The sequence below is a fragment of the Mesoplodon mirus genome, assembly GCF_964341445.2.
Source record: "Mesoplodon mirus genome assembly, chromosome: 7".
In the NCBI taxonomy this organism is placed as follows: Eukaryota; Metazoa; Chordata; class Mammalia; order Artiodactyla; family Ziphiidae; genus Mesoplodon; species Mesoplodon mirus.
Genome location: NC_138983.1, coordinates 4,801,172 through 4,825,257, shown reverse-complemented (window position 1 = coordinate 4,825,257; position 24,086 = coordinate 4,801,172). Strand labels below are relative to the sequence as shown.

At 50.6% G+C, this 24,086-nt stretch overlaps 1 protein-coding gene across 2 annotated transcripts in view; it reads right to left on the bottom strand.

Moving 5' to 3' along the window:
* Positions 1-24,086, bottom strand: part of CPT1A (carnitine palmitoyltransferase 1A) — a 65,228-nt gene that overhangs the window by 35,099 nt on the left and 6,043 nt on the right. Inside the window, exons 1-7 of one of the 2 annotated variants that reach the window (XM_082628251.1) lie at positions 14,615-15,112; positions 12,724-12,877; positions 10,040-10,179; positions 4,792-4,963; positions 2,783-2,884; positions 1,834-1,971; positions 874-951 (exon numbers count right to left, since the gene is read on the bottom strand). In XM_082628251.1, the coding sequence (XP_082484377.1) occupies positions 874-951; positions 1,834-1,971; positions 2,783-2,884; positions 4,792-4,963; positions 10,040-10,179; positions 12,724-12,864 (771 nt within the window). In that variant the 5' untranslated portion in view covers positions 12,865-12,877; positions 14,615-15,112. Of the gene's footprint in view, positions 1-873; positions 952-1,833; positions 1,972-2,782; positions 2,885-4,791; positions 4,964-10,039; positions 10,180-12,723; positions 12,878-14,614; positions 15,113-24,086 lie in introns of those variants that run through there. The other variant, XM_082628250.1, reaches the window with a different exon arrangement.

Below are 24,086 nucleotides of genomic sequence, written 5' to 3'. Positions count from 1 at the left end.
CTCAACTATATTTTGAGAGAACCTATGCGCAGGGCTGCCCCTGATTATGTGGGAAATGGACACCAAAGTCTTCAGGAACGAAAGGGCACCAGGTGGACAGCTCACTCTCAAAAAGAAGTCTTCTGGGGCTTCCCTGGTGGTGCAGTGGTTGAGAGTCCGCCTGCCGATGCAGGGGACATGGGTTCGTGCCCCAGTCCGGGAAGATCCCACATGCTGTGGAGCGGCTGGGCCCGTGAGCCACGGCCGCTGAGCCTGCGCATCTGGAGCCTGTGCTCCGCAACGGGAGAGGCCACAACAGTGAGAGGCCCGCGTATCGCAAAAAATGATAATAATAAAAAAAAATAACAGGGTGTGCTCTGCAGACCACCTATGTCTCAAAAGGCAAGAAAGACCAAGGAGGTGTGAAAATGACACTCAGTGCAGCACCCCTGGCGTCCCAGGGCCCAGAATAACAAAGCTGAGCGTGTGGACAAACCCTCAGCCGACCCACGGCCCCTGAGCTTTTCGGGGTGGGCAGGGATGTCATCCTTCACCACTACGCAGGCTCAGTCAGGAAAACAGAGGGAAGGAAAAGAGGGAGAGGTTCGCTGCCACGAGGAAAGCCAATTGCCACGAGAGCACTTGTGCGATCCGAATGTCTCTGCAGCAGGTTGGTGGGTGCCTTGAGCTACTTGGCAATTCCAAAAGGACATCCACGGGGCTCTCCAGTGTGCAAAGCAGGTCCTGGGCTCCCTGCTAGGGGCGTGAGGCCTCGGACGGGGACGGCAGGGCCAGAGGAGCACGGGGAAACCCACAGCGTCCCCAGGCAGCCCACAGGGCCGGGAGGAGGCCACCCTGGTGCGTGGTCTCCATCAGACACGGCTCGGGACTCACCATCGCGTAGTAATTGCTGTTCACCATCAGTGGCCCTCGTCCTCGGAGGTAGATGTACTCCTCCCACCAGTCACTCACCTGTCAGGTGCACACAGGAGAGACCAACCGACAGGCTTAACCAGGCTGCCCAGGGCGGAGGCGGGGTGTGGGGGGGCTGGGGGAGGGTGCATTTAGTGCTTTGTCATGCACGTTTGACATCATTTGTCCCTCTCTTGGGGGCCAAGACAGCCCTAACTAGATGGAATGCAAAACAGTGGGAAGGAACTGGAAAGCGGTTTTATTCAAGTCAACACATAGCTAGAAGGCAGATCACCTTCATTTTATAGAGGGTTAAAAAAAAAAAAAAAAACCAAATGGAAAAGAAGGGATAAATGTCGGACTGCTAACATTTCTTGACCATCAACACCACCCCAAACTGCCCCACAGACTGCTTCTCGCCTTCTGCTGCCAAGCCTCCCCAAGGCAGCCACTGAGCCATGCTCAGTTCCCTTTCAGAGCCACACAGGGTCCATGTGTGCTGTCCTCCTGATGTCCCCTAGAAGGCCAGCAACCTCATCCTAACCGCATCCACAACCTCCAGGACCCAAGGATCACGATTCCCTCACTTTGTAAAGTACATACACATACAGAACAGTGCTCACCTAAGAACCTAAGCGTACATGTGAAAATGTTTACAAACTCAACACGCCCATGTAACCAACGCAGGATCAAACTCGAAGGTGACCTGCCCCACCCACCACGTTTTCTCCAGCCACCTCCCACTTCCAGCCCCACCCACCGGGTGTGTCTGGGTCACACCTTCTCCTCCAAGCTAGCCATTCCTCAAAACCTCAACCCCCCTGCCTCGTTTCAATGTCTCCTCCCACCCGCCATGCGCAGGGAAGCTAGCTGGCTCATGGAACAGATTATATGCTCCTACAGAAAATGCCACCAAGAAAAATAGCGTGTATGTATACTCACATAATTGGTAGCCCACCAGGACTTCAGCTTCAAATACCACTGCAATTTCGGCCCGAGATTGATAGCAAAATCTTGTGCCAGAGCTGTCATCCGTGTAAAGTCTCCTTCCTTCATAAGAGGCTTCACGGATTCCAGGTACTGGGGTTGATGGGAAAAACACAAGCCTAGTTAAAACAGGCGGTTTCCTTCCTTGTGCCTTAGAAAGAGGCAGGTCTTCACACAAGGTAGCTAACTCCAATACTAAAGGATGTTTTAGATCGGTGATAACTCAACAAGTAAACTTTTTTGTCCTTTACTGGCATACAAGCTCCCAGATCTTGAATCACCACAAAAACCATCAAATTGGATACTAGACTGACAAGATCGAGGTTTGATTGACAAGGAACTTTCAATGTGTATTTTTTTCTCCGTCATCTGGTCCTTAATAAGAGCTCTATTCTCACCTAAGCTACGAAGGTGCCAATGAGATGGGTGGGGAAGCCCTGAGAGCCAAGGGTAGGACCGAAGACTGGTGTTCAGGACACCAGGACGGGAAAGGAGCCAGAATGATAGGGACGGAGAAGGTCACGCCACCAGGTCAAGGCCAGGCCTCCAGTTCAGAATTTTCGGGGTCCCCACTTTGATCTGCTCTGGCCCTTGCAGGTAAGAGCAGGCAGGGAGCAGTTCACAGCACTCAATAGCGTCCACCACGTGCATAAGCAAACTTACAGGACACAAAACTGCTGCTAGGCGGTGGGTTTGCCATGAGATTTTTTTTTTTCCGGCTATGCCGTGGGGCATGCGGGATCTTAGTTCCCCAACCAGGGATCCAGCCCATGCCCCCTGCATTGGGAGTATAGAGGCCTAACCACTGGACCACCAGGGAAGTCCCATCAAGTCATAGACCTTAACTGCAAAGATGCTGGCGTTTCAGAGCGAGCGTTCTGGGGACGGGCGAAGCCGCACCTACCCTGTTGACGGTATCTTGGACGGCTGGGACCGGCAGGCGTGGCAGACACGTCTGGAAGCTGTACAACATGGGTTTGCGGCCTGAAAAGATCTTGACCATACCCTTAAAAAAAAAAAAAGGTACATTCTCAAAGACGAGCTCTGTCAAAGATCCGAAGCCAGTTCTCCAGGATATACAACCTGCTGACCGTGGACTGATTTTCTGTGCTGGTTCATTTCCTCTAGTCCATTTTCTGCCCCTACACTTGCAGGCCTCAGCAAACAAGTAACCCCAAATAAAACCCAGGGTGAATGAAACCCTACGTCTGACAGATGCCTTGAGACGTCCTGCCCTGTCCCGGCGGTGCTGTTCCCCGGGCACCCTGACATTGGGTCTGACTGCACTTCTGCATGGCAGGTAAGTTCCACCCACCTACTTCTGCAAGGCCCTCGTTTTCAGGATTGGCTCCCGGGGCTGGGAGAGGGACCTGGACCTGGAGCCAAGTGCAGCCCCTTTGGTCAATATCAAGCCTGGTGGATGGCACATAGTTGCCTGCTATAGTCTGGAATGATCTAAACTTGCTGTGATGACTGGTCATCTCATGCTGACCAGACTTCAAAGGAACTTCCAGGGCTCACAGTGTGCAGGGGGGTGATTCTTGATGTCGAAGAGCAGGTGGGACTCACCTGGACACCAGCCATGAAGGCCACCCTGGGGACGGTCGTTTACCTTGCTCTGTACAGTGTGGAAACCATCTCAGAATCTCTCCTGGGAGTTGAATTCTACTTGTCTGGAAATCAGAAATCTTACGTCCAAGCAACAGCAGGAAGTCGGTTTGGGAAAGAGTGAAGCCCAGGGTGTACGGTGGGCTTGGGCACGAGGGTGCCTGCTCCTTTCACAAGGAGCCCCAGGGGATAGCATTCTGCCACCGATGAACCCATCACGGGACAAACATCCACGCACATGGCCGGTAAGTGACAGGCAGACTAAGGGCTGAGGTGAGCTGATGGAAGGTACTAGAAGCTAAGGGTGAGTCAGGGAGTCCCGGTCAACCGGTCAGCTAAGGTTAGAAAAGCTACAAAGAAGCGGACGGATGGCGCTTTTATTTGATGGGTGACCTGGATGAGAAACCCAGCAGACATTAATTAATACCAGATGTTCAGAACACACTAAGATCGTTAAAGAAAAAGAGCCTCTGGCCCAAACAATGAGGCACGTTGAATCAGCTCTCTGGCACTTACGGGGCAACGCTCAAGTCACCAAGGGGACTGTAGAGCACAGGGAACTCTAGTCAACACTCTGTAATGACCTATATGGGAAAGAGTCTCCAAAAGAATGGATATATGTATATGTATAATGGATATATGTATATGTATATAGGATATATGGATATGTATAACTGACTCACTGTGTTGTACACCTGAAACTAACACAACATTGTAAATCAACTATACCCCAACAAAAATTAATTAAAAAAAAAAAGTCACCCAGGGGAAAAGGCCCAGCGAGGACCTTCCTTTCAGAAGTAAAAGCCTCCCACACCAGATGTGGAGCTGACGGATGAGCCAGGCACAGGACACATCCTGCATGGTCTCACAGGTCCGTGGAACCATGGAAGCAGCAAGGAGGGATGGGGGCTGCCGGGGGCTGGGGGACACGGGGCTGCGGGATGGTTAAAAGGGACAAGGTTTCAGTTACAAGAAATAAGCACGTCCTGGAGACCTACCCTAAGGCATCGGGCCTGGAACCAACACTCCTGTGCTGGACTCTTCCAAATTTGCTAAGAGGGCAGATCTCATGTTAAATGCTCTTACGGCCAAAGGCAAGAGGCGTAAGTGGGGCCCGAGGAAACTTTCGGAGAGTGGGTAAATCTGTGGCCTTGGCAGTGATGAAGGGGTCACAAGTGCACACTTATCTGTGAACACATCAAGCTGTGAAAGAGCTACAGCTTCGCAGATGTCAGGCATACCTCGAGAGAGCGGTTTAAAAACATCCACACCAGTCGTGCACTGGCAGTGAGTTTGCATTACCATCCAGATTTTGGTGGCGCGGCTTATCTTGCCGTGCTGGGCGAACATCCAGCCGTGGTAGGACAGCAGCACCTTCAGAGAGTAGCGCATGGTGATGATGAGGGCCACCCACAGGCCCGTGCCGAAGAGGACGCCGCTGACCACCTTCTTCGTCTGGCTGGACATGTAGCTACTGCCGAGACAAGACCAGACAAGCCACAGGTTCGTCCACGTGGAAAGGAGGCCACGGGCAATGGCGCCGAGAGGCGCCACGTGCTACAAGGTGGGGTGGTCTCCTGTGGACACAGCTGAGGCCACAGACCCCAGTTGGAGTCAGGCCTGATCAGGGAGACGACAACCCGTGTTAAGCCAACTCTCAAAAGACTCAGCCATCTTTCTCCTGGATTCGAGATGAACCAGCCGCATCTGCTTTGCTGGTCCTCGAAACAAACCAAGGCTAATCTGCATAACTGGGGAGCATGGACAACTTCCTCCAGGCCTAGGAATGAGGACGGAGGGTACGGGGGAGGCGGTGGTCCGTCCACGATGAGAGCTCAGCCCCAGACTGACCTGCTTTCTCCTGGGCTGGGAGCCGGCAGCATCCTGCACGTTCCCTTCCTGCTGCTCAGGACGCTTTTTCCTTAAACACACCTTGGGATTTCACCAGGATGTATAAGAAACGCAGATCAACTGGCACAACTATTACTTCAACTGTTTAGATCAAAAGAGCTTGTTTTCGATCTGGGCAGGAACACTTACCATGAATAAATGTAGAAACTGATGACGTAAAATGATCATTTAAATCGAAAACTGACAGAGAAAATGTTTTCGTTTGCTAAGGAAAGTAATATATTATCCGGTAAAGATGGGACTTCAAAAAATGAGAAGGGCTTCCCTGGTGGTGCAGTGGTTGAGAGTCTGCCTGCCCATGCAGGGGACATGGGTTCGTGCCCCTGTCCGGGAGGATGCCACATGCCGCGGAGCGGCTGGGCCCGTGAGCCATGGCCGCTGAGCCCGCGTGTCCAGAGTCTGTGCTCCGCAACGGGAGAGGCTACAACAGTGAGAGGCCCGCGTACCGCAAAAAAAAAAAAAAAAAAAGAAGAAATGCAGCTACTCATTCACCTTTGTGGGCTGTAGTTTTAGAAACCACAATATATTTTCAAAATAAAAATAATTTAAATAATAAATGCTGGTGAGGTTGCAGAGAAAGGGGAACCCTTACGCACTGTTGGTGGGAATGTAAATTGATGCAGCTACTGTGGAGAACGGTATGGAGGTTCCTCAAAAAAAAAATTAAAATTAGAACTACCATACGATCCAACAATTTCACTTCTGGGCATTTATCTGAAGGAAGTGAAATCACCCCATGTTCACGACAGCACTATGTACAACAGCCAAGATATGGAAACCTGAGTGTCCATGGACAAACGAATGGGTAAAGAAGAGGTGGTAGGTATATGTCAGTACAGTGGAATATTACTCGGCGAGGAAAAAAGGCAGAAAATCCTGCTGTTTGTGACAACGTGGATGGACCTTGAGGGCATTATACCAAGTGAAATAAGTCAGACAGAGAAAGACAAATACCATATGATATCACTTAAATGTGGAATCTAAAATATGACACAAACGAGCTTTTTAATGAAACAGAAACAGACTCACAGATGTAGAAAACTATAATATATATGTATATATTCCTGAATCACTTTGCTGTACACCAGAAACTAACACAATATCATACATTAACTGTACTTCAATTTTTTTTAAATGTTAAAAAAAGAAATACACATACTGTACAATCTCAGTTATAATGAAATCTAAAAAACATTTTCAATTTGTAACTATATCTGGTGATGGATGTTAACAAAGCTTTGGTAATCATTTTGCAATATATACATATATCAAATCATTATGTTATACACCTAAAAACTAATACAATGTTTTATGTCAATTATATCCTTAACCTAAAGGTTTCGCCAATATTTGGAAACCACCAATTAAACATCTTCTCTTAGTTCACTAACACAGAAACAAAAAGTAAAATACTGGCAAAAAGTCTGCTTCAAAACATATCTTTCTATATCCTGTCAATTCTTGCATTCAAGTTTAACTGTAGTCTCTACTTTAAACCTCTACCTTCTTTTCTGATAGTCTAATCTACAAGCAAACTTGGATTTAAGAACCTGTCTTTCAGACAATCTATGTTTTAGATTTCTAAGTCCTATGTCACTGAACTTGGAAAAGACACACACACTTGATTCACAAAAATCAAGTAGTATTTTTACATTAACAAACAAATGATGTGTTCAGCATTTAAGTTTTTTTCTTTTTTTAAAAAATTATTTTTCAGCTGTGTTGGGTCTTTGTTGCTACATGCAGGCTTTCTCTAGTTGCGGCGAGCGGGGGCTACTCTTTGTTGCAGAGCGTGGGTTCTAGGCACGCGGGCTTCAGTAGTTGTGGCGCACGGGCTTAGTTGCTCCGCAGCATGTGGGATCTTCCCGGACCAGGGCTCAAACCCGTGTCCCCTGCATTGCCAGGCGGATTCTTAACCACTGCACCACCAGGGAAGTCCCCCAGCATTTTTTATATATATGCATACAGGCACTTTGACAGCAAGCATCAGCTTTAATAGCTTTCTGTTAAAGGGCGTGTCCCTTCCGAGGATGCAGGGGATGGGCTTACACAGAGCACGACGTACACCTGCACTCAGGGAAGCTGCAACCTCAGGACACTGGGAACCCTCTCCAGGAAGACTTTGCAGAACAGCCCTTGAACCTGGAAGACGCTGGCCCCTTCACCTGGTCTTTCTAAATTTGGGCCAGGGATGGCCCAGTTTACCGCAATTGGTTTAGAGAGACAAAGAAACAAATCTTATAAAGACCCAGATTAGAAAGGGCTTTAAATAGGCAACACTTCTAAATACAATCCAGTGCAAAGAGACTGCCCCCGCTCAAAAGTAAATTTAAAAACTGTGTTAAACCCAAGTAGGCAGGAAATCGGAGGTGAACCGTCTGCAGGGGGGGCAGGCCTGCGGCTCCCCGGAAATAAAGGAGGGGAAGAGAGAGGCTGGGACAGGGAGGTGAGAGCGACAGGGTCCCTGCCTGGCTTCCCGGCCCCCAGGCAGACCAAGGAGTTGGGCAGGCGTCCAGCACAGGCGTGCTTCCACTGCAATGACAGGGCTTTGTATCCTGGGCCCTGCGGACGCTTATAAAGGCAGGAGCCAGCGATCCCGAGGTGGCCGGAGGCTCCGAGGAACTCAGCTGGACTCTCGGTGACTCTCGTGTATCCCAGGACACCATGAATTAGGAGCAGCTTTCAGGAGTGAGGGGCACCCGCTCAAAGCAATGTTAAGAAGATTCCGACCTTTAACTGAAAACCACTTAATCATTTCTTGAGAGCGATCAGAATCAAATTCAGTCCTGAGCTGGGAGCTTTCCTTTATGTCACATTTTGCCACATTACTTTCCTGTTCTTTTCTGAAAGAACAATATTTAAATCCAAACAACCAACTGATTTAGTAAAAGGTCCAGAAGTTCATCTGTTTAGCTCAGGCCCAGCCACGACCCGGTAGCTATGGCCCAGGGATCCCGTGGACACACCTGGGATGCACCCCATCCCTCACAGACCCCACCTGCCTCCCAAAACCCGTGGCGCAAAAAGCAAAGCCCAAGCACGGGACGAAGACATGGGGACTATTATTTCTCTAGTAACAGACCTACGATGGCCTCCGGTGTTAACAAGCAACACAGGAATAGGATCAAAGGTCTGGCAGGGGACAGCCACAGCTGAGCTGGAGGCACGAGTACTTTCCAACCAGAAGATAAATATATGCCTTCCACGGGACTTCCCGGGCGGGCCAGCGGTTAGGACTCGGCGCTTTCACTGCCACAGGACTTCCCGGGTGGGCCAGCGGTTAGGACTTGGCGCTTTCACTGCCGAGGGCGCGGGTTCAATACCTGGTCGGGGAACTAGGATCCCGTCACAAGCTGCTTGGTGCAGCCAAACCAAACATTTCAAATGTGCCTTCCAGAGCCAGGGCCGCCATCACAAATGGGGTAATGGAAACAGACCTGTGTATGTCCCATCATTTGGCCACTCAAACACCAATAAGGCAGAGGTGCTGGGTTTTTTTGGGGTTTTTTGCGGTACGCAGGCCTCTCACTGTTGTGGCCTTCTCCCGTTGCAGAGCACAGGCTCCGGATGCGCAGGCTCAGCAGCCATGGCTCATGGGCCCAGCCGCTCCGTGGCATGTGGGATCCTCCCGGACCGGGGCACGAACCCGCGTCCCCTGCATCGGCAGGCGGACTCTCAACCACTGCACCACCAGGGAAGCCCCCAGAGGTGCTGTGTTTTTGCGTTTGCCTGGCAAGAAGGTTCTCCGAGGGGAGGCTCAGGGCACGTTGAAGGAAGCACCGGTGTCCGACCACGCGGAGCTGGCTCTGGATTCCAGCTCCCCACTTCCCCTCTCTGTGACTCTGGGCAGGAATCTGCATCTCTGAACATTTCCTCACTTTTTCATGTCGGAGACCCCAGGGAGAGAGGTCACTGCAGCGCAGGGGCCAAACGGCAGGAGAGGCTACACGGGAGCCAGGGCCACCCCCAGGACCGGAGGGAAGAAAGAGGGGCTCCAGAAATGCCCTCGAGGGCACGGCCAACGTTCTGGCATGAGACCCCAGCCACCACGTACCTCGCAAGAAAAATATCAACCCAAGGCCCCGCCCTGCCGAATATCATGGTATTAAAAAAGCTCCTAGAAAAATCTATAGCAACCAGGAGAGAGTGTTGGGGTCCCCCGGTGTTCTAAGCCAATCATCAGACAGGGAGCTGAGGGGCTGAGGTCTCCCCAGAGCCCCCGACAGCAGTCAGTTCCCGGGGTCCCAGAACTCCAGGACGGACCCCAGTGCAGGGAAAAGACCTTGTCCAGAACCAGCTCCTGGGGCAGAAATTCGTTTTGAGGGTCCCCCTGGCCAGGCTAAGTTGACTGCCACTGCTGGCCCCCACCTTGGGCCCTGACATGTCCTGGCGGGTACCCCGGGACCAAGCCTGCCCTTCTTGTCCCTGGTCTCCAGAGAAAGGGCCACAAGGGTCCCCAAACTCCCGAGGGGACCTTCATACCAGTCCGGGACACGGGGAGAAAGCCGACATGACAACCACAGCAAAAGCCTCCAACTGAATCCACAACAGCCATGATGTGTGAGAAGACATTAAAAACGTCAGCAACAAAAAAGTCAATAACTCCCTAGACCGTTGGAGATTTGAAAGGATTACTTACGTCCTGTCAAGGGTCCGATTGATTTTTGCAATTATTCCCAAAGAGGGGTCGATCTTGGTGTACATTGTTGATACCACGCCCACGACCACGATGAGCCAGCTGGAGGGACTCGCCGGGTACACGCCGGTGATGATGCCATTCTAAACACAGACACGCACAGCATGAACAACGTCCCTCCTGGTGGTGGGGGCCCGTGAGCTGGCAGGCAGTGGAGGGGTGGAGGGTCTGCGCACAGGGGCAGCTAAGCGGCCACACTGTCACTACTGGAAACGTTCCCCAGAGTCTCCGGCCCCCAGCTGCTCCAACTTCTGTCCAGCTCCTTCCCTTCCTCTACTTCTGAGCCAAAACCCTCCCTAAAACAGTTCTCCCCGAAAGTGACCCCAGAACATTAGACTCACCCGAAGCACTAGTTTAACATACAAATTCCCTAGCTTCACCCAGACTGACTCAGGATACTGGCCACCTTGCCAACCACGATGTCCTCTCCCCAACAGGCTACACCCAGGATGCCTGGAGACCCTCCCCCAACTCCAAAACCATCCCTCCTGCGGCTCCTGAATCAGACACCGTTCAACCCGAGGTATTTCCAGGAAACCTCACTCCATGTCGAGAATTTGCCGTTAGATGCTTCAGCCAAAGCTCCCCCAGCCTACCTTCAAAAAAGTAGTAGCAGTGGAGGGGGAAGGAAGACATATAACCCAAAATTGGCAAAATGTTGACAGCTATGGGAAACGAGCAGTGTGGATTTATTACCCTCTTTACTTTTGCATATGTTTCAAAACTTCCAATTAAAAAATCTTGGGACTTCCCTGGCAGTCCAGCGGTTAAGACTCTGCATTTCAAATGCAGGGGGCCCAGGTTTGATCCCTGGTGGGGCAACTAAGATCTCGCATGCCACGCAGCGCAGGCAAAGTATTTTAAAAAATTTTTTTAAATAAATAAATAAATAAATTTTAAAAATCTTACTGAAACCATCTTAGTAAGACTGATTTGATAATAGTTAAGATAATAGATTAAAAAACTCTCAAAGCTTTATCTGAATCCTCTCAGAAGAGACTTACACATCCCTACATGTTATTCTTATTATGGAGAATCACAAAAGATTTTAAAGAACGTTGTTGGGCACAGAGGGGCCTTCTGGTGTTCTCTGAACCATTCTTATAAAATAAACAGGTACATACGTTAAATTAAAATGTACGGAGGACGTTTCTAGATAAAAGGTCTCTGCTCACCACACCCCCCGACCCGGCAGCAACTCTGCCAGCCTTGCCCCCGCTTCCTCTGAGCATCAGATGGTCCCCTAAGGAACCACGTGGTTAGGATGCACCCTCGCTGTGCACTGTTTTTGTACGTTAGTTTTGCCCCCTCGGCAGTACCACAAGGTTTTTAAAGTCTGGGAACAACGTCTCCACTGGGTTAAGACAACGGCCACACCGGGGCACTCAAGCTTCTACTTTCCTCCATTCGTAGGTAAAAGGAGGCGTCCCAGCAAGGTCAGGAGCACAAAGGGCACCTTCCCCTGTAGGTGGCGCCCTCCTCCACTTCGGGTGGGTCATGCTGCTGGCGCCCACAAGGGACCAGTGTGACGGGGCCCCAGACCCCTCCGGCAGAGCCCGGGAACACCTGTCCAGCCAGGCCAGGTCCCAGGGGCCGGCCCACTGTCCCCCTGGTCACTGTTCCCATCCACCCTAGCTCCTGGGCCTTTTTCTTTTTCTAATATTTATTTATTTATTTGGTTGCACCGGGTCTTAGTTGCGGCTTGCAGGCTCCTTAGTTGCGGCATGTGAACTCAGTTGCGGTATGCATGTGGGACCTAGTTCCCAGACCAGGGACCGAACCCGGGCCCCCTGCATTGGGAGTGTGGAGTCTTACCCACTGGACCACCAGGGAAGTCCCTTTTCAACAGCCCGCCTCGGAGCTGCCCTCTGAAGGGAAAACTGGACAACAAACACACAAACTGGGGAACGGGGGGGCAGATGCTTTTGGTGCACTTTCGTCTTGTTTGAATTTTTCTAAACATGCATTTGTCCTTCTGTGATTCTTATTTTCGGGAAAAGGAAGGATTTATTCTTACAAGCAGCAGGTAAGGAACACCCCAGGGATCTTCCCCAGCAGTGTCTCCCTAAACAGCAAAATTGGGGAAGTTTTAAGCGAAGGGTACATGCATGTTCATGACTTTTGTAATTTTTAAAATAAGTGAATTAAAAACAAGACACGTGCTTAAAAACAGTGAATAAATGTCCACTCTTGCAGGTAAACAGAATTGAGAACATGAGTAGTTAACTGTATTTGCATTTACGTGCATCTTTTTCAACGCTGGACTATTTTATTGGCGAGACTGCTGTTAAACTCGCTGCGGTTTCACACAGCTGAAAAACAACCCTTTTCCTAAAAGGTGTAAAGGGTTCTGGACTCGGAGCCGAGACATGGATTCTAGCCTTTATTCTGCTTCTTCCAAGCAGGTCACTTACCCCCTCCGAGTCCTGATTTCTTCGCCTGCCCTACGGGGTCCCCATCCACCCTACCTGCCTTACAGAATTTCTCCAAGAATTCAGCGAGGCAATCCATGGGAATCACAAGCCTTAAGGACCAAGGAAACATACATGATGTGTCAACTACCACTCTGACACACTGAAACTTCAATAAAGGGAATACTGTACAGATTGAAGCAAGTGTCTGAAAACCTTGAATCTGATGAACTTCTTCTTCCAGGAATGAAGTCCAGACAGATAGATCTGCCTGAGGGCCTCGTGGCTCAGCCGGAGGTCGATTCCGTCGGGAGTGACCGTGAACTGAAAGGCCACGGCTTGGTGAGCCTCCGCCATGGTTATGGAGCTCCTGAAAAGACAAGGGGAGAACGTAACACGAAGGGGCACTGACTGGACATTAGAAAACCTCTAACTTGTAGAGAAGCGCAATCCATTCTGAAATCTCACTGTTTCCTCCCATTTGATAGATTACAAGTTTTTCATTAACACACCCGATTCTGTGATTAGCCATCACCCCTTCCCTGCTGGTCCAGCTAGATACAGACAATTGCGGCCTCTGCTTAGAGGCGCTGGGTGATTAGCTGAGTCCAGGGGCGGGAACCCCTCGTTCCTCCCTCCACTACCCGCCATCCACCCAACTCTGCCACCCAGTCTACACCCGGCTGACCCAGGAAGCCCGGGGCGGTTTAGCAACTTGCCCTGCAAATGGGAGGCAAATCCCATTCCCGCCCACCAGCCAGCCTAGAGGCTGGCACAGAAAGTCCACAAATGCATCCACAATGGCCCCTGATCCCTTATCTTCGGGGATCAACGGTGGGAAAACAGGACCAACACCAAACACCTTGGCCTCTGGTGCGCGTGGGGCTGCCCGAGAAACCCCTTCAGGCTCCACAAAGGACTCCATGAAAACCAGACGCACAGAACCTTCAGGGGGAGGTGGGGTGTGGACAAGACAGGCTGGGCCTTCCTCCTCAGAGGCTGTAGAAATCAAACTGCTGTCAACAGCCAGTATCACATTTCCCCGCAGCAGGCTTGGCCCTCCCTGCGGGCTTCCCCGCCTGGCAAAGGCAAGCGCATTTCATTTCCCCTGCTGGGCATATCTGGTCTCCCTTCACCTTCTTCCTTGGCGGGCTCCTGCCTCACCTCTTCCCTCTTGGCCTCCCCACCACCGGCCCCTCTGCCAACCTTCTGAAGGCAGGCGATGGCACCACCTCCTCGTAAACCGTGTGCCAGCAAGCACATGTGGATAAAGAGGAGCGAAAAATCCAGAATAAACCAGAATAAAAATCCAACACTGTGAGTGCGTGTGTGTATCCCCATCGCATGCTATGTTTCCTTTTTTTACCCATGTAATAAGCCTATTGGGGGCAGACGTTGGACCCGTCAAAATCAAGGGTAAGGCGGTTTCAGAGATACCCAGTTACAAAAGTCAAACTAGCTTAGTCTTCAGCAAATCAGGACAAATGATCTCAACTTTCACTCACTGGTTTGTTCAACAAGCGTGTGCTGACTGCCTCCTATGTGCCAGCAGTGGGGAGGATGGAGGTCCCCCTGCCCTCCTGCAGCTCAGACAGGGGGCGGAAAGAAGAGGGAGTGACAGAGGGGACCTTCCAGGTGACACAGAAGCCCAGGAGAAGGATCGGCCAGAGGGCAAGACTTTCAGGCCTGAAGGCAGACCTGTGAGAGGGCTGGAGGTACAGGGTGGCTGGGGTCAAGGTGGGCGCTAAATTCAGAAAGGGAAGTCCCAGAGGCAGTCGGGTTTCATGCTAAGGGCAATGGAAAAGTATCCAAGGGCTGTGAGCCAGGGGCGTCAGTTCCTGTGTCTGTGTCTGTTCTAAAGAAGACCACTCGCGCTGCTGTTTGGAGCCAGGGGCAGGTGGGGTGAGGAAGTGAGACCAGTACGAAGCTGGGGTGGTCTTCCAGGAGAGCGTGGCCCAGAGTGGGAACATTGGGGACGGGGAGGATGACTCACTCCAGACAGGTTTCGGAGGTGCCCTGGGGCTGGGGTCTGAACCGTGTGGGCTCCACGGAGCCTCCACACACAGAAGAGCCACAGCGTGGGGTGGGCTGGGAGTGGTGCATTCACCCCGGGGTGGACCGGGGCACCGACGTGGAGGTGCTGGGGCAGAGGAAGTGGCTGGGATGGGCACCTGAGAGCTCTGCTCGGATGACCTTGAAAGAAAAAAGCAAGTCAGCGAAACTGCATCCCACTCACGGAACCCTGGCCTGGTGCCAGCTGCCCAGCATTCAAGAATAGTTACACGTTATTTGGGACTTCCCTGGCAGTCCAATGGTTAGGACTCTGTGCTTTCACTGCTGAGGGCCTGGGTTCGATCCCTGGTCAGGGAACTAAGATCCTGCGAGCCGTGCGGCGTGGGAAAAAAAAAAAAAAAAAAAATTACACATTATTTACCTGGCACAGAGCAAACGTCCAGAGCCTGGTTAATTATGAAGACAGATCCCATTTGAAAGCAGCACGATCTCTAAGCAAAAGCTCGCTACAGGTAAATTTAAAATGTTGAAGACATTTTAAACCAACAGCTGGAATCCATTTCTCGAAAAGCTACCCAAGGTGGCTCTTAAGATTTTTCCAGAACCTGAAGGTTAACTCAACCCCTCCCCCCATCAAAGCCTTGGGGTGAACACGAAGCAGGTCTTACAAAGATAAGAATTCTGCACAGCATGCATCACAGCAAATAAATTTATGTGACTGGCTACCCTTTCAATGATTTTTTTAAATTAATTAATTTTTATTTTTGGCTGCGTTGGGCCTTCATTGCTGTGCGCGGGCTTTCTCTAGTTGCGGCGAGCGGGGGCTACTCTTCATTGCGGTGCACAGGCTTCTCATTGCAGCGGCTTCTCTTGTTGCGGAGCGCGGGCTCTAGGCGCGTGGGCTTCAGTAGTTGTGGCAGGCGGGCTCAGTAGTTGTGGCTCACGGGCTCTAGAGTGCAGGCTCAGTAGTTGTGGCTCACGGGCTTAGTTGCTCCGTGGCATGTGGGGTCTTCCCGGACCAGAGCTCGAACCTGTGTCCCCTGCACTGGCAGGCAGATTCTTAACCACTGTGCGACCAGGGAAGTCCCTCAATGATTTTTAAAATCTTTCAAGGGCTTTGTGCAGAACAGGAAGGGATTATTAATGGCAGTAGATTAAATATAGTGTTTGTAGCCAATTCTCTCCAAAGGTATGTGTCCGGTGTTTGCTCAGGGAGCTAATCTCTGCCGGGCCGGGGCACACAGACAAGGATATTTACAGCCTCCGTTTCTGGAGGCCTTTATCAGAACTCTCTGAAAAATAGATAATTAATAAGGGCCTATACTGTGCAGCACAGGGAACTCTACTCAATACTCTGTAATGACCTACATGGGAAAAGAATCTAAAAGAGTGGATATATATATATGTATAACTGATTCACTTTGCTGTACAGCAGAAACTAACACAACATTTAAAATCAACTGTACTCCAATAAAAATTATTTTATTATTATTATTATTATTTTTGGTCACACCATGTGGCATGTGGGATCTTAGTTCCCCCACCAAGGATCAAACCCGTGCCCCCTGCAGTGTAAGCATGGAGTCTTAAGCACTGGACTGCCAGGGAAGTCCCTAAAAATTATTTTTTAAAAAACGAAAAAACTCTAAATTTAACTAGTGATTTGCTTGTTTTGATTGGTTCAGACTAAAAACCAAATAGAAGAGTCTTAAGTGCCCTCCAGGTGGACAATTTGTTTTTCTAGTTTTGCAGGAGCCAGGATGACTATCGTGAGCCGGCCTCCCCTGATTTGAGCCAGAAGCAGGAGTTAGTGAACCGGATGACAAGGGCTTGAGACGCTCCCTCTGCAAATCTATCGAGTGAAAATTCCACCCTCGATTTTGGCATCCACAGCCTCGCACTTGGAAACATGCAGCCTTGTAATACTGCCCCCTGCAGCCACCAGGACAATGCAGAGCTTTAGCTGCAGTAAAATACCACTTCACACCCACCAGGACCGCCATAATCAAAAGGAGGGGCGATAACAGGCGCTGGAGAGGATGTGGAGAAATCGGAACCCTCGTGCACGTCTGGCCGGGATGTCAGATGGCACAGCCCCTTTGGAAGAGTCTGGCAGCATCTCAAACAGTCAAATGTGGAGTTACCACACGACCCAGCAATTCCGCTCCTAGGCTTATGCTCATGAAAACATGTGTCTGCACAACAAATCTGTACATGATGTTCACGGCGGCATTATTCATAATAACCAAAAAGTGCAAGCAAACACCCTCCCACTGATGAACGGGGGTAAACAAAATATGCCCTATCCATACAACAGGATGCTGTTTACAAGCAATAAAAAGGGATGAAGCACTGACACACACCACCGCACGGGTGAACCTTGAAAACATGATGCTGAGTGAAGGCAGCCAGACACAGACGGCCACGTATTGTACGATTCCATCTATGGGAAATGTCCAGAACAGGCACATCCACAGAGACAGAAAGTAGCGGTTGCCTAGGGCTGGAGGGAGGTGGGGTTAAGGAGAGAAGGGTTTCTTTTGGGGGTGATGAAATGTCCCAAAATTTATGGGGGTCACAGCTGCACATACGTGTGAATATACTAAAATCACTGACGTGTACACTTGAGGTGCGTGGATGGTATGGGATGTGAATGATCTCCCAATAAAGCTGTCACACAAACACCGCTGTCTCATGAAACAGAAGTGGTATCTATTTATTTAACTCATGCATCTGAACCTTCTCTCCTCAGACATGTAATTCAGGGGGGCGGGCGGGCGGGTGGGGGCGTTACTACTCCTTTCCCCCGATGTGGGCCTAGTTCTGCATTCACACTAAGGACCCCTTTAAACAATTGTTACTTCATAACCTTAAGAATTACTATTAAATGCTTTTAGGTGTCACATGATATGGTGGTTATTTTCTAAAAGAGCTGCTGTCTTTTTTTAATGTCAAATCACCAACTTTGTGATTCAAATTAAATTCTATGCATTGCTTCACCAATACACATGGAAATATAAACATATGGTGTATTGTATGTTATAATTCATCAGGATGAGACCTTTTGCAGGTGCCTGAAAACAACTGTTTCAAATATAACATGCACACATTTTACAAAGTTAGAAAACTATTTTTTAATTGAACGGTAAGAGCTGCTATCTCTTGGCGATACATACTGAAATATTTACCAATGCACTTTTGTTTGTTTGTTTTTGTTTTTTTGCAGTACGCGGGCCTCTCACTGTTGTGGCCTCTCCCATTGCGGAGCACAGGCTCCGGACGTGCAGGCTCACCGGCCATGGCTCACAGGCCTAGCCACTCCGCAGCACGTGGGATCTTCCCAGACCGGGGCACAAACCCATGTCCCCTGCATCGGCAGGCGGACTCTCAACCACTGCGCCACCAGGGAAGCCCTACCAATGCACTTTTATCTTTTATCATGTTGGGACTTGCTTCAAAACCACTGGAGGTGGGGGAAGGATGGACAGGGGTAGGAATTGCCATATGTGAGAACTGGTGAAGCTGGGCTGTGACCAAGTGAGAATCCTTATGCCTGTGCTTCTTTTTTTTTTTTTGGCGGGGGGCCATGCCACATGGCTTGTGGGATATCTTAGTTCCCTGACCAGGGATCGAACCCGTGCCCCCTGTAGTGGAAGCACAGAGTCCTAACCACTGGACCGCCAGAGAATTCTCGCCTGTGTCTCTTCTGTATGTTTGTCATCTGCTCTAATAATTGCTTAAAGTATGTTTAAGGAAATAAAACACGTATCCACTGCAGCCGGTGCTAAATCTCACACCCAGAGACCAACTTTCAAAGCTCCCCAGACACCACAGGGAAATAGCTGCTCACCCACCCAACCACACCTACAGAAACAAGAAAGGAAGGGCGAGGCTGCCTGTGGGGTCACTGCGCCCCCTGTCCTGGGGCACCCTCGCGGGTCATACCCCCAGCTCCTACCTTCCACCCAACCCAGGTGGGTGTGGGTGCAGCCTGAACGCACTGCCCTGCCTCTCCCACCTTGGAGTCGCCCCGAAGCAGCAGCTGGAGTAACTGATGAAGACACAGCTACCATCATTTCCCAAAGGCTGACCGTGGCCCCTGGAAATGAAGCATCTCCCGTGGGTCGCTCGACCAGAGGGTTCCTAACATCTCTAAAAATGGGGACCTTTTTCTTCAAATGTAAACACACAGGAAAAGTTGGTGGATAAAGCCTTTCAACCCTCTTCTTCCTCCCTTTGGCCCTCCTGGGTGGAGGGCTCCAGACCAGAGTTTGAAAACCACCATGAGAATGGTGCGAACCTTGCCAACAGAGAGGCAAGCTGTTCCTCTGGATATTTCCCTGAAGTCACTCAGGTCGGCAGCCCCGCAGAGTTGGCAAAAGTGCCTGGAGCTGAAGGGCCACTGCTGACGAATGGCCTCCCCACTGCTGGCAAATCTACCTGCCTTGTGAGCAAACCACCTCCAGGTGAAGCTGGGGGAGAGGCCAGACCTGCTCCAGGTGCAAGGGGGCACGCCAGTAATAAACTCGTGGAAAATCAGGAATTATGAGGACCGCAAAAGAGCCCCAGTGAACTTTACTGTATTAATACAGCAGGATGTTTTCTGTCTTACAGCAGGAGATACTGCCAACACACGAGAGCAAGGAATCACACCTACATATCTGCTCCCGGAAGGAACAGATACTAATACTTGTGCCATGTGGACCGGAGACTGCCCTCTCCCCAACTCTCCCTTCCCGGTCCGCATCCCTGGAGCCCCGAGGCACGCCAGCCCAGGCTGGCACGGCTGTCCTGTCACTGTCAGCGCCGCTGGGAACCTCAACACAGCAGGAGAGGAAGGGCCCTGGGGCCAGCTGGCAGGCTGGGGCCTGTGTCTGGATCCGGGCCACTTACCCTGGACAGCTTCTTCTCTGCACCCCTTCAACCTTCCAGGATGAAGGCAAAGGGCACGCTAGGGGACTTCCCTGGCGGTCCAGTGGTTAAGACTCCGTGCTTCCACTGCAGGGGGCGCGGGTTCCATCCCTAGTTGGGGAACCAAGATCCCGCATGCTGCACAACACAGCCAAAAAATTTTTTAAAAAAAGGGTACGGCAGGGCCCCAAGGGCCAGGCGAGCGGGCGGCACCCCCTTCCCGGCTTCCCTGGGCTGGCACGGGCTCTGCCATGCCCACACACGGTGTGCAGCTAAACCCTGAGTGTCCACGTGCCGGTCCCCTCTCCAGCTTCCTCTCCCTCCCAGGTAAGGTCACCAGGTACATAGACTGTTTTACCAGTTCATCTGCTGAGGGTCCTCTTCCAGCCCCTCTGCACCCGGGATTCAGCCACCCACAAGGCCCTGCCCAGGGCTTTGTCTTGTATCTGTGCACATGAGTCTCTCTCCAAACTCATCTACACTGATGCCAAAAACAAGTCAACTGAAAACCCATCTTGCATCTTTCCCGCATCCTCCCGGCCAACTCTCTCCTTGAAACACCTCCAACCGCCTGCCATGCCGGGGCGCGGACGGGTTAGGGCAGCCCTCACTCCATCCCTCACCCCGTGCTGGACCAGCACCAGAACCTGCTGTTCTGGGAAGGTATGCTGCCCCTCTCCCCCAGTACCACTCCACCTGGGTGGAGAGATGTGGCTTCCCCAGGGACCCACCCACAGAACGTGCACCTGTGCCCCGGATACTCGGGAGGCTGGAGAAGAAAACACACAAACTGTCTCCACTTCTGCACTCAGTTGTTCTGGCAAATCATCACTGGGCAACTACCGGAGGCCCTCGGACAAGAATTCTGAACTGGAGGGAACAGGGGGACAGTGGAAGAACCTTCTGGGAGCACAGGCTGGCTGCTCCTCCCTGCCGGAGGTCTGGCTAGGTGATGGGAGAAGGCCCCTTGGGGACTGTTCTTGACGTGAGGCCACCTCCTGCAGTGCTCCACCAGACCAGCTCGGGGGTAAACTGGAGGTGGCCGCTGGTGGCAGCAACCCCCCAGCTGCGGGGAGACATCCAGAAATTGATCCAACATGCTGAAAACAAAGCCCTCTCTGTGTGTGTGTTGGCCGTGGGGCTACGGACCCGTTTGTTTCCCCTGGGAGGACAGAGATCACTTCTGACCGCATCAGGTGGAGAGCGCCCACCTGGAGCCCCACCTGACGGTGATTGTGCACAAAGCTCCCGGCCCGGGACACACCTGGGCGCTGCTGCCCGCCCAGCTGAACGTGGGAACCATGCGACGGTGCCGCCTTAGAAACCAGGAGGGCCACTAAAGGAGGGAGACAGTCACCAAGGTCTGTGCCAGAGCACTTAAGCACCTTATGCTAATCTGCTCCAGGAAAAACACCGAGATCCAGAATAAGACACTCCGGTTGAGAATGACGACCTATTTATCGCAATTTTTTAAATTCACACTTCCGGTCTTGAATTATGCTGCTATTCCCGAGGCCCTCCCAAGCTCAGTCTCCTGGCCACCTCCTCTTTGGCCAGGCCCACTGGCCATGACCGGTGGCCTGTGAACTCCGACTCATAGCTGGGATGGATGCCTTCTGACCTTTTTCGTTTTCCCTTTTCCTGCTTCACACCTAGCTTACAGCTCCCCTAGCCCAGGTGCCTGCCTTGGAATGCACATTCTGGAAACACAGGAATTCTATCAGTTACATTTAGCAATTTCAGCTGCACTTGCTGGCGAATGACTTTTACCTGTCAGTTATTCCTTTAAGCTCCCAACATAAGCTGTAAAGCTCCCCAGGACACGAATCCTTGTTGAATTCTCCGAACAAACCATGAGCCCACAGTTCTCCAACAGTGAATGTCAAGTGAACAATCTGGGGGAGAAATGCTGCAACGCCTCATTCAATTTTGTTAAGACTACCTTCATTTTAACAGCCCAATGCCACCCTCTAACTCCCTGGCCAATAAATTGGTCTGTACTTTGTTTGTCACATGTGTTCACTTTGCCGTCTTTCTCCACAACCAATTCCTCTTAACAAAAGCCTTTAACCTCAGAGGTCAGTGGCCTGCAAATCGTAACACTGGTCATGTAATCAAGAAGTCATCCATAAGGACTTCCCTGGTGGCGCAGTGGTTAAGAATCCGCCTGCCAATGCAGGGGACACGGGTTCGAGCCCTGGTCGGGGAAGATCCCACATGCCACGGAGCAACTAAGCCCCTGCGCCACAACTACTGAGCCCGTGTACCACAACTACTGAAGCCCACGCGCCAAGAGCCCGTGCTCCGCGCAACGAGAAGCCACCGCAATGAGAAGCCTGCGCACTTCAACGAAGAGCAGACCCCGCTCGCCGCAACTAAAGAAAGCCCACACGCAACAACGAAGACCCAATGCGGCCAAAAATAAATAAATAAATAGATTAATTAATTTTAAAAAAGTCATCCATAAGACATCCTGTTTCCCTCAAGGGCATCTGGCCTCCTTCAGAGCCGGCCTCCTCCACCTCCCCCCGAGGTTCTGCAACAGGCAGCAGGAAAGGAGGTAAAAGGTCACCCAATGTAAAGTGCAGGGCCAGACTTCAAAACAGGCCTGGGGAAAACTGAGGGGTGAAAATCACCTCTATAATATAAAACAAACAATAAAAACTTGCCATGTGACGGCAGGTTTCCAAGAAAACGGTCTTTATAGCATATAATAATATAATCTATAATAAATTATGTGTTGTCAGAAGCCTTTCAAAACGGTCTTGAAATTAACAGATAAAGAGAGAAGTAGGTAGTAGGTGGATAGATAGGTAAGGCATACAGATTAATTTTTGTGCTTTTAACAATGAAGATACAAAATATTCTTTCTACCAAAGTCTTTGGCATATGCCAGACAATGTGATCCGTATTTTACCTGCATTAACCCATTTAATTCTGACGGGAACTCTAGGAATTGGTTACTATTGCTTTTCCCATTTACAAATGAGAAGACCGAGGCTTGGATGTCAAGCAACTTGCCCAAGGTCACAGCTAGCGAACAGCAGAGCTGGGAATCAGACCCAGGTCCAACTCCAAAACTCATGTTCTTACCTACCAAGTTAGGTGGTACGTACTCCACACAAAGTTCTACTTAAGATTCCTAACGTTACAACACAGATACAAAATTAGGTCACTCTGTCGTAACCAAAATGACGTGACTGCAACCAGCAGTAAAAGTACAGTAACTACAAATACAGCGGGTGCCAACTCTAAAATTACTCCCATGTTCCAGTATTTCCAGTATTCCCACTAGAATTGCACAGTTCACAGGCCCACAGGAGCGGACCCTGCCTTCTATTAAAATCCACCTCATCTAGCGGCAAACAGCTGAGCTGGAAATCCTCTGAGAAAAGGTCACCCACAGGAAGCGACAGCTTAGCGCAGCACGAGTACCTGGCAGGGTCTCCAGGAGCACAGCCTGTATCCCTCATCAGAGTGAGGCTGGATGACGCTTGCGCTGCCACCCCTGGAAAACCTCCTGTGAGAAGCCAGTGCAGGCGAAGAATCTGTAGCATCATCTTTAGCCGCGGGCAGAGCAATTATCTGATCCTCTACCACATATTCTTCTACGGTCTCGTGACCAACGCCTGGGAGGGTTCAGCTGAACAAAGCTGATTCTGCCCTCCAGGACTGGCTGCAACTTGGGGAAGCCATGTTCCTGCCATACTTGACAACCAAGGTGGTACCCAGGTTTACCTCAGCACTGCTACCTGAAGCACATCAAGGAAAGTACCAGGAAGGTTCTGGAACGGCTTCACCAGCCCAGGGGTCCATGTGTCTTCTCAGGTTCCTTTTTGCTCTTTAGTATTTAGTATTCCTGCCATTTTGCTGCTAATGAGGGTGAGAGGTTAGATGCAGGCAAAAATTAGCAGTAACGGGAAGAAAAAAAAAAGGGCGCCTCTCCACCAGAGCGCGGGCACCCCACCTCTCTGCACACCATGGGCCAGTCCTTATTTCCTTGGAGACATGATCCTCTGTACTTGTGCTCTTGTGTTTGTTCAGCAAGTGTGTACACAAACAAATACACTTTATTCTTTCCCTAATCTGAGGGAGGCATCTTAGAAGCAAGAACATGAGACTCAGAACTCACTTTAAATTTGGGGGAGGGCTTCGTGCACAGGCAAGGTGCAGGAACTTTCATCTATGAATGGCTACATCTTGAATTGATGACAGAGCGCTGAAGAGCCGCGTTAAGTAAACTGGCCACACGGTTCATTTCTCGCAGTGAAGTATATCATAATAAACCGTTCACATTTACAGGGTAAAGATGCTGAGTCAAGGCAGGTTATAGGGGAAACCCGAATCATTATCCCTTTTTCTATGGCTCTCGAAAAACAACAGGTTCTGCCTACCGAGGTACTGTAAAAATAAAGCAAATTCAAACGTAACTAAAGCAAATTCAAACGTAACACTTATACTGTGCTGTATTAACAAGTAATGGTTAACCAGTTAAATGCAGAGAAATGTGATTTCACCAAGAAAAAGAACTGGGAAAGGTCATCGAGGGTCACATTTTTATAAAGAAAATACAGAATGTCTTGGGGACTTCCCTGGCAGTCCAGTGGTTAAGACTCCGCGCTTTCACTGCAGGGGGCGCGGGTTCAATCCGTGAT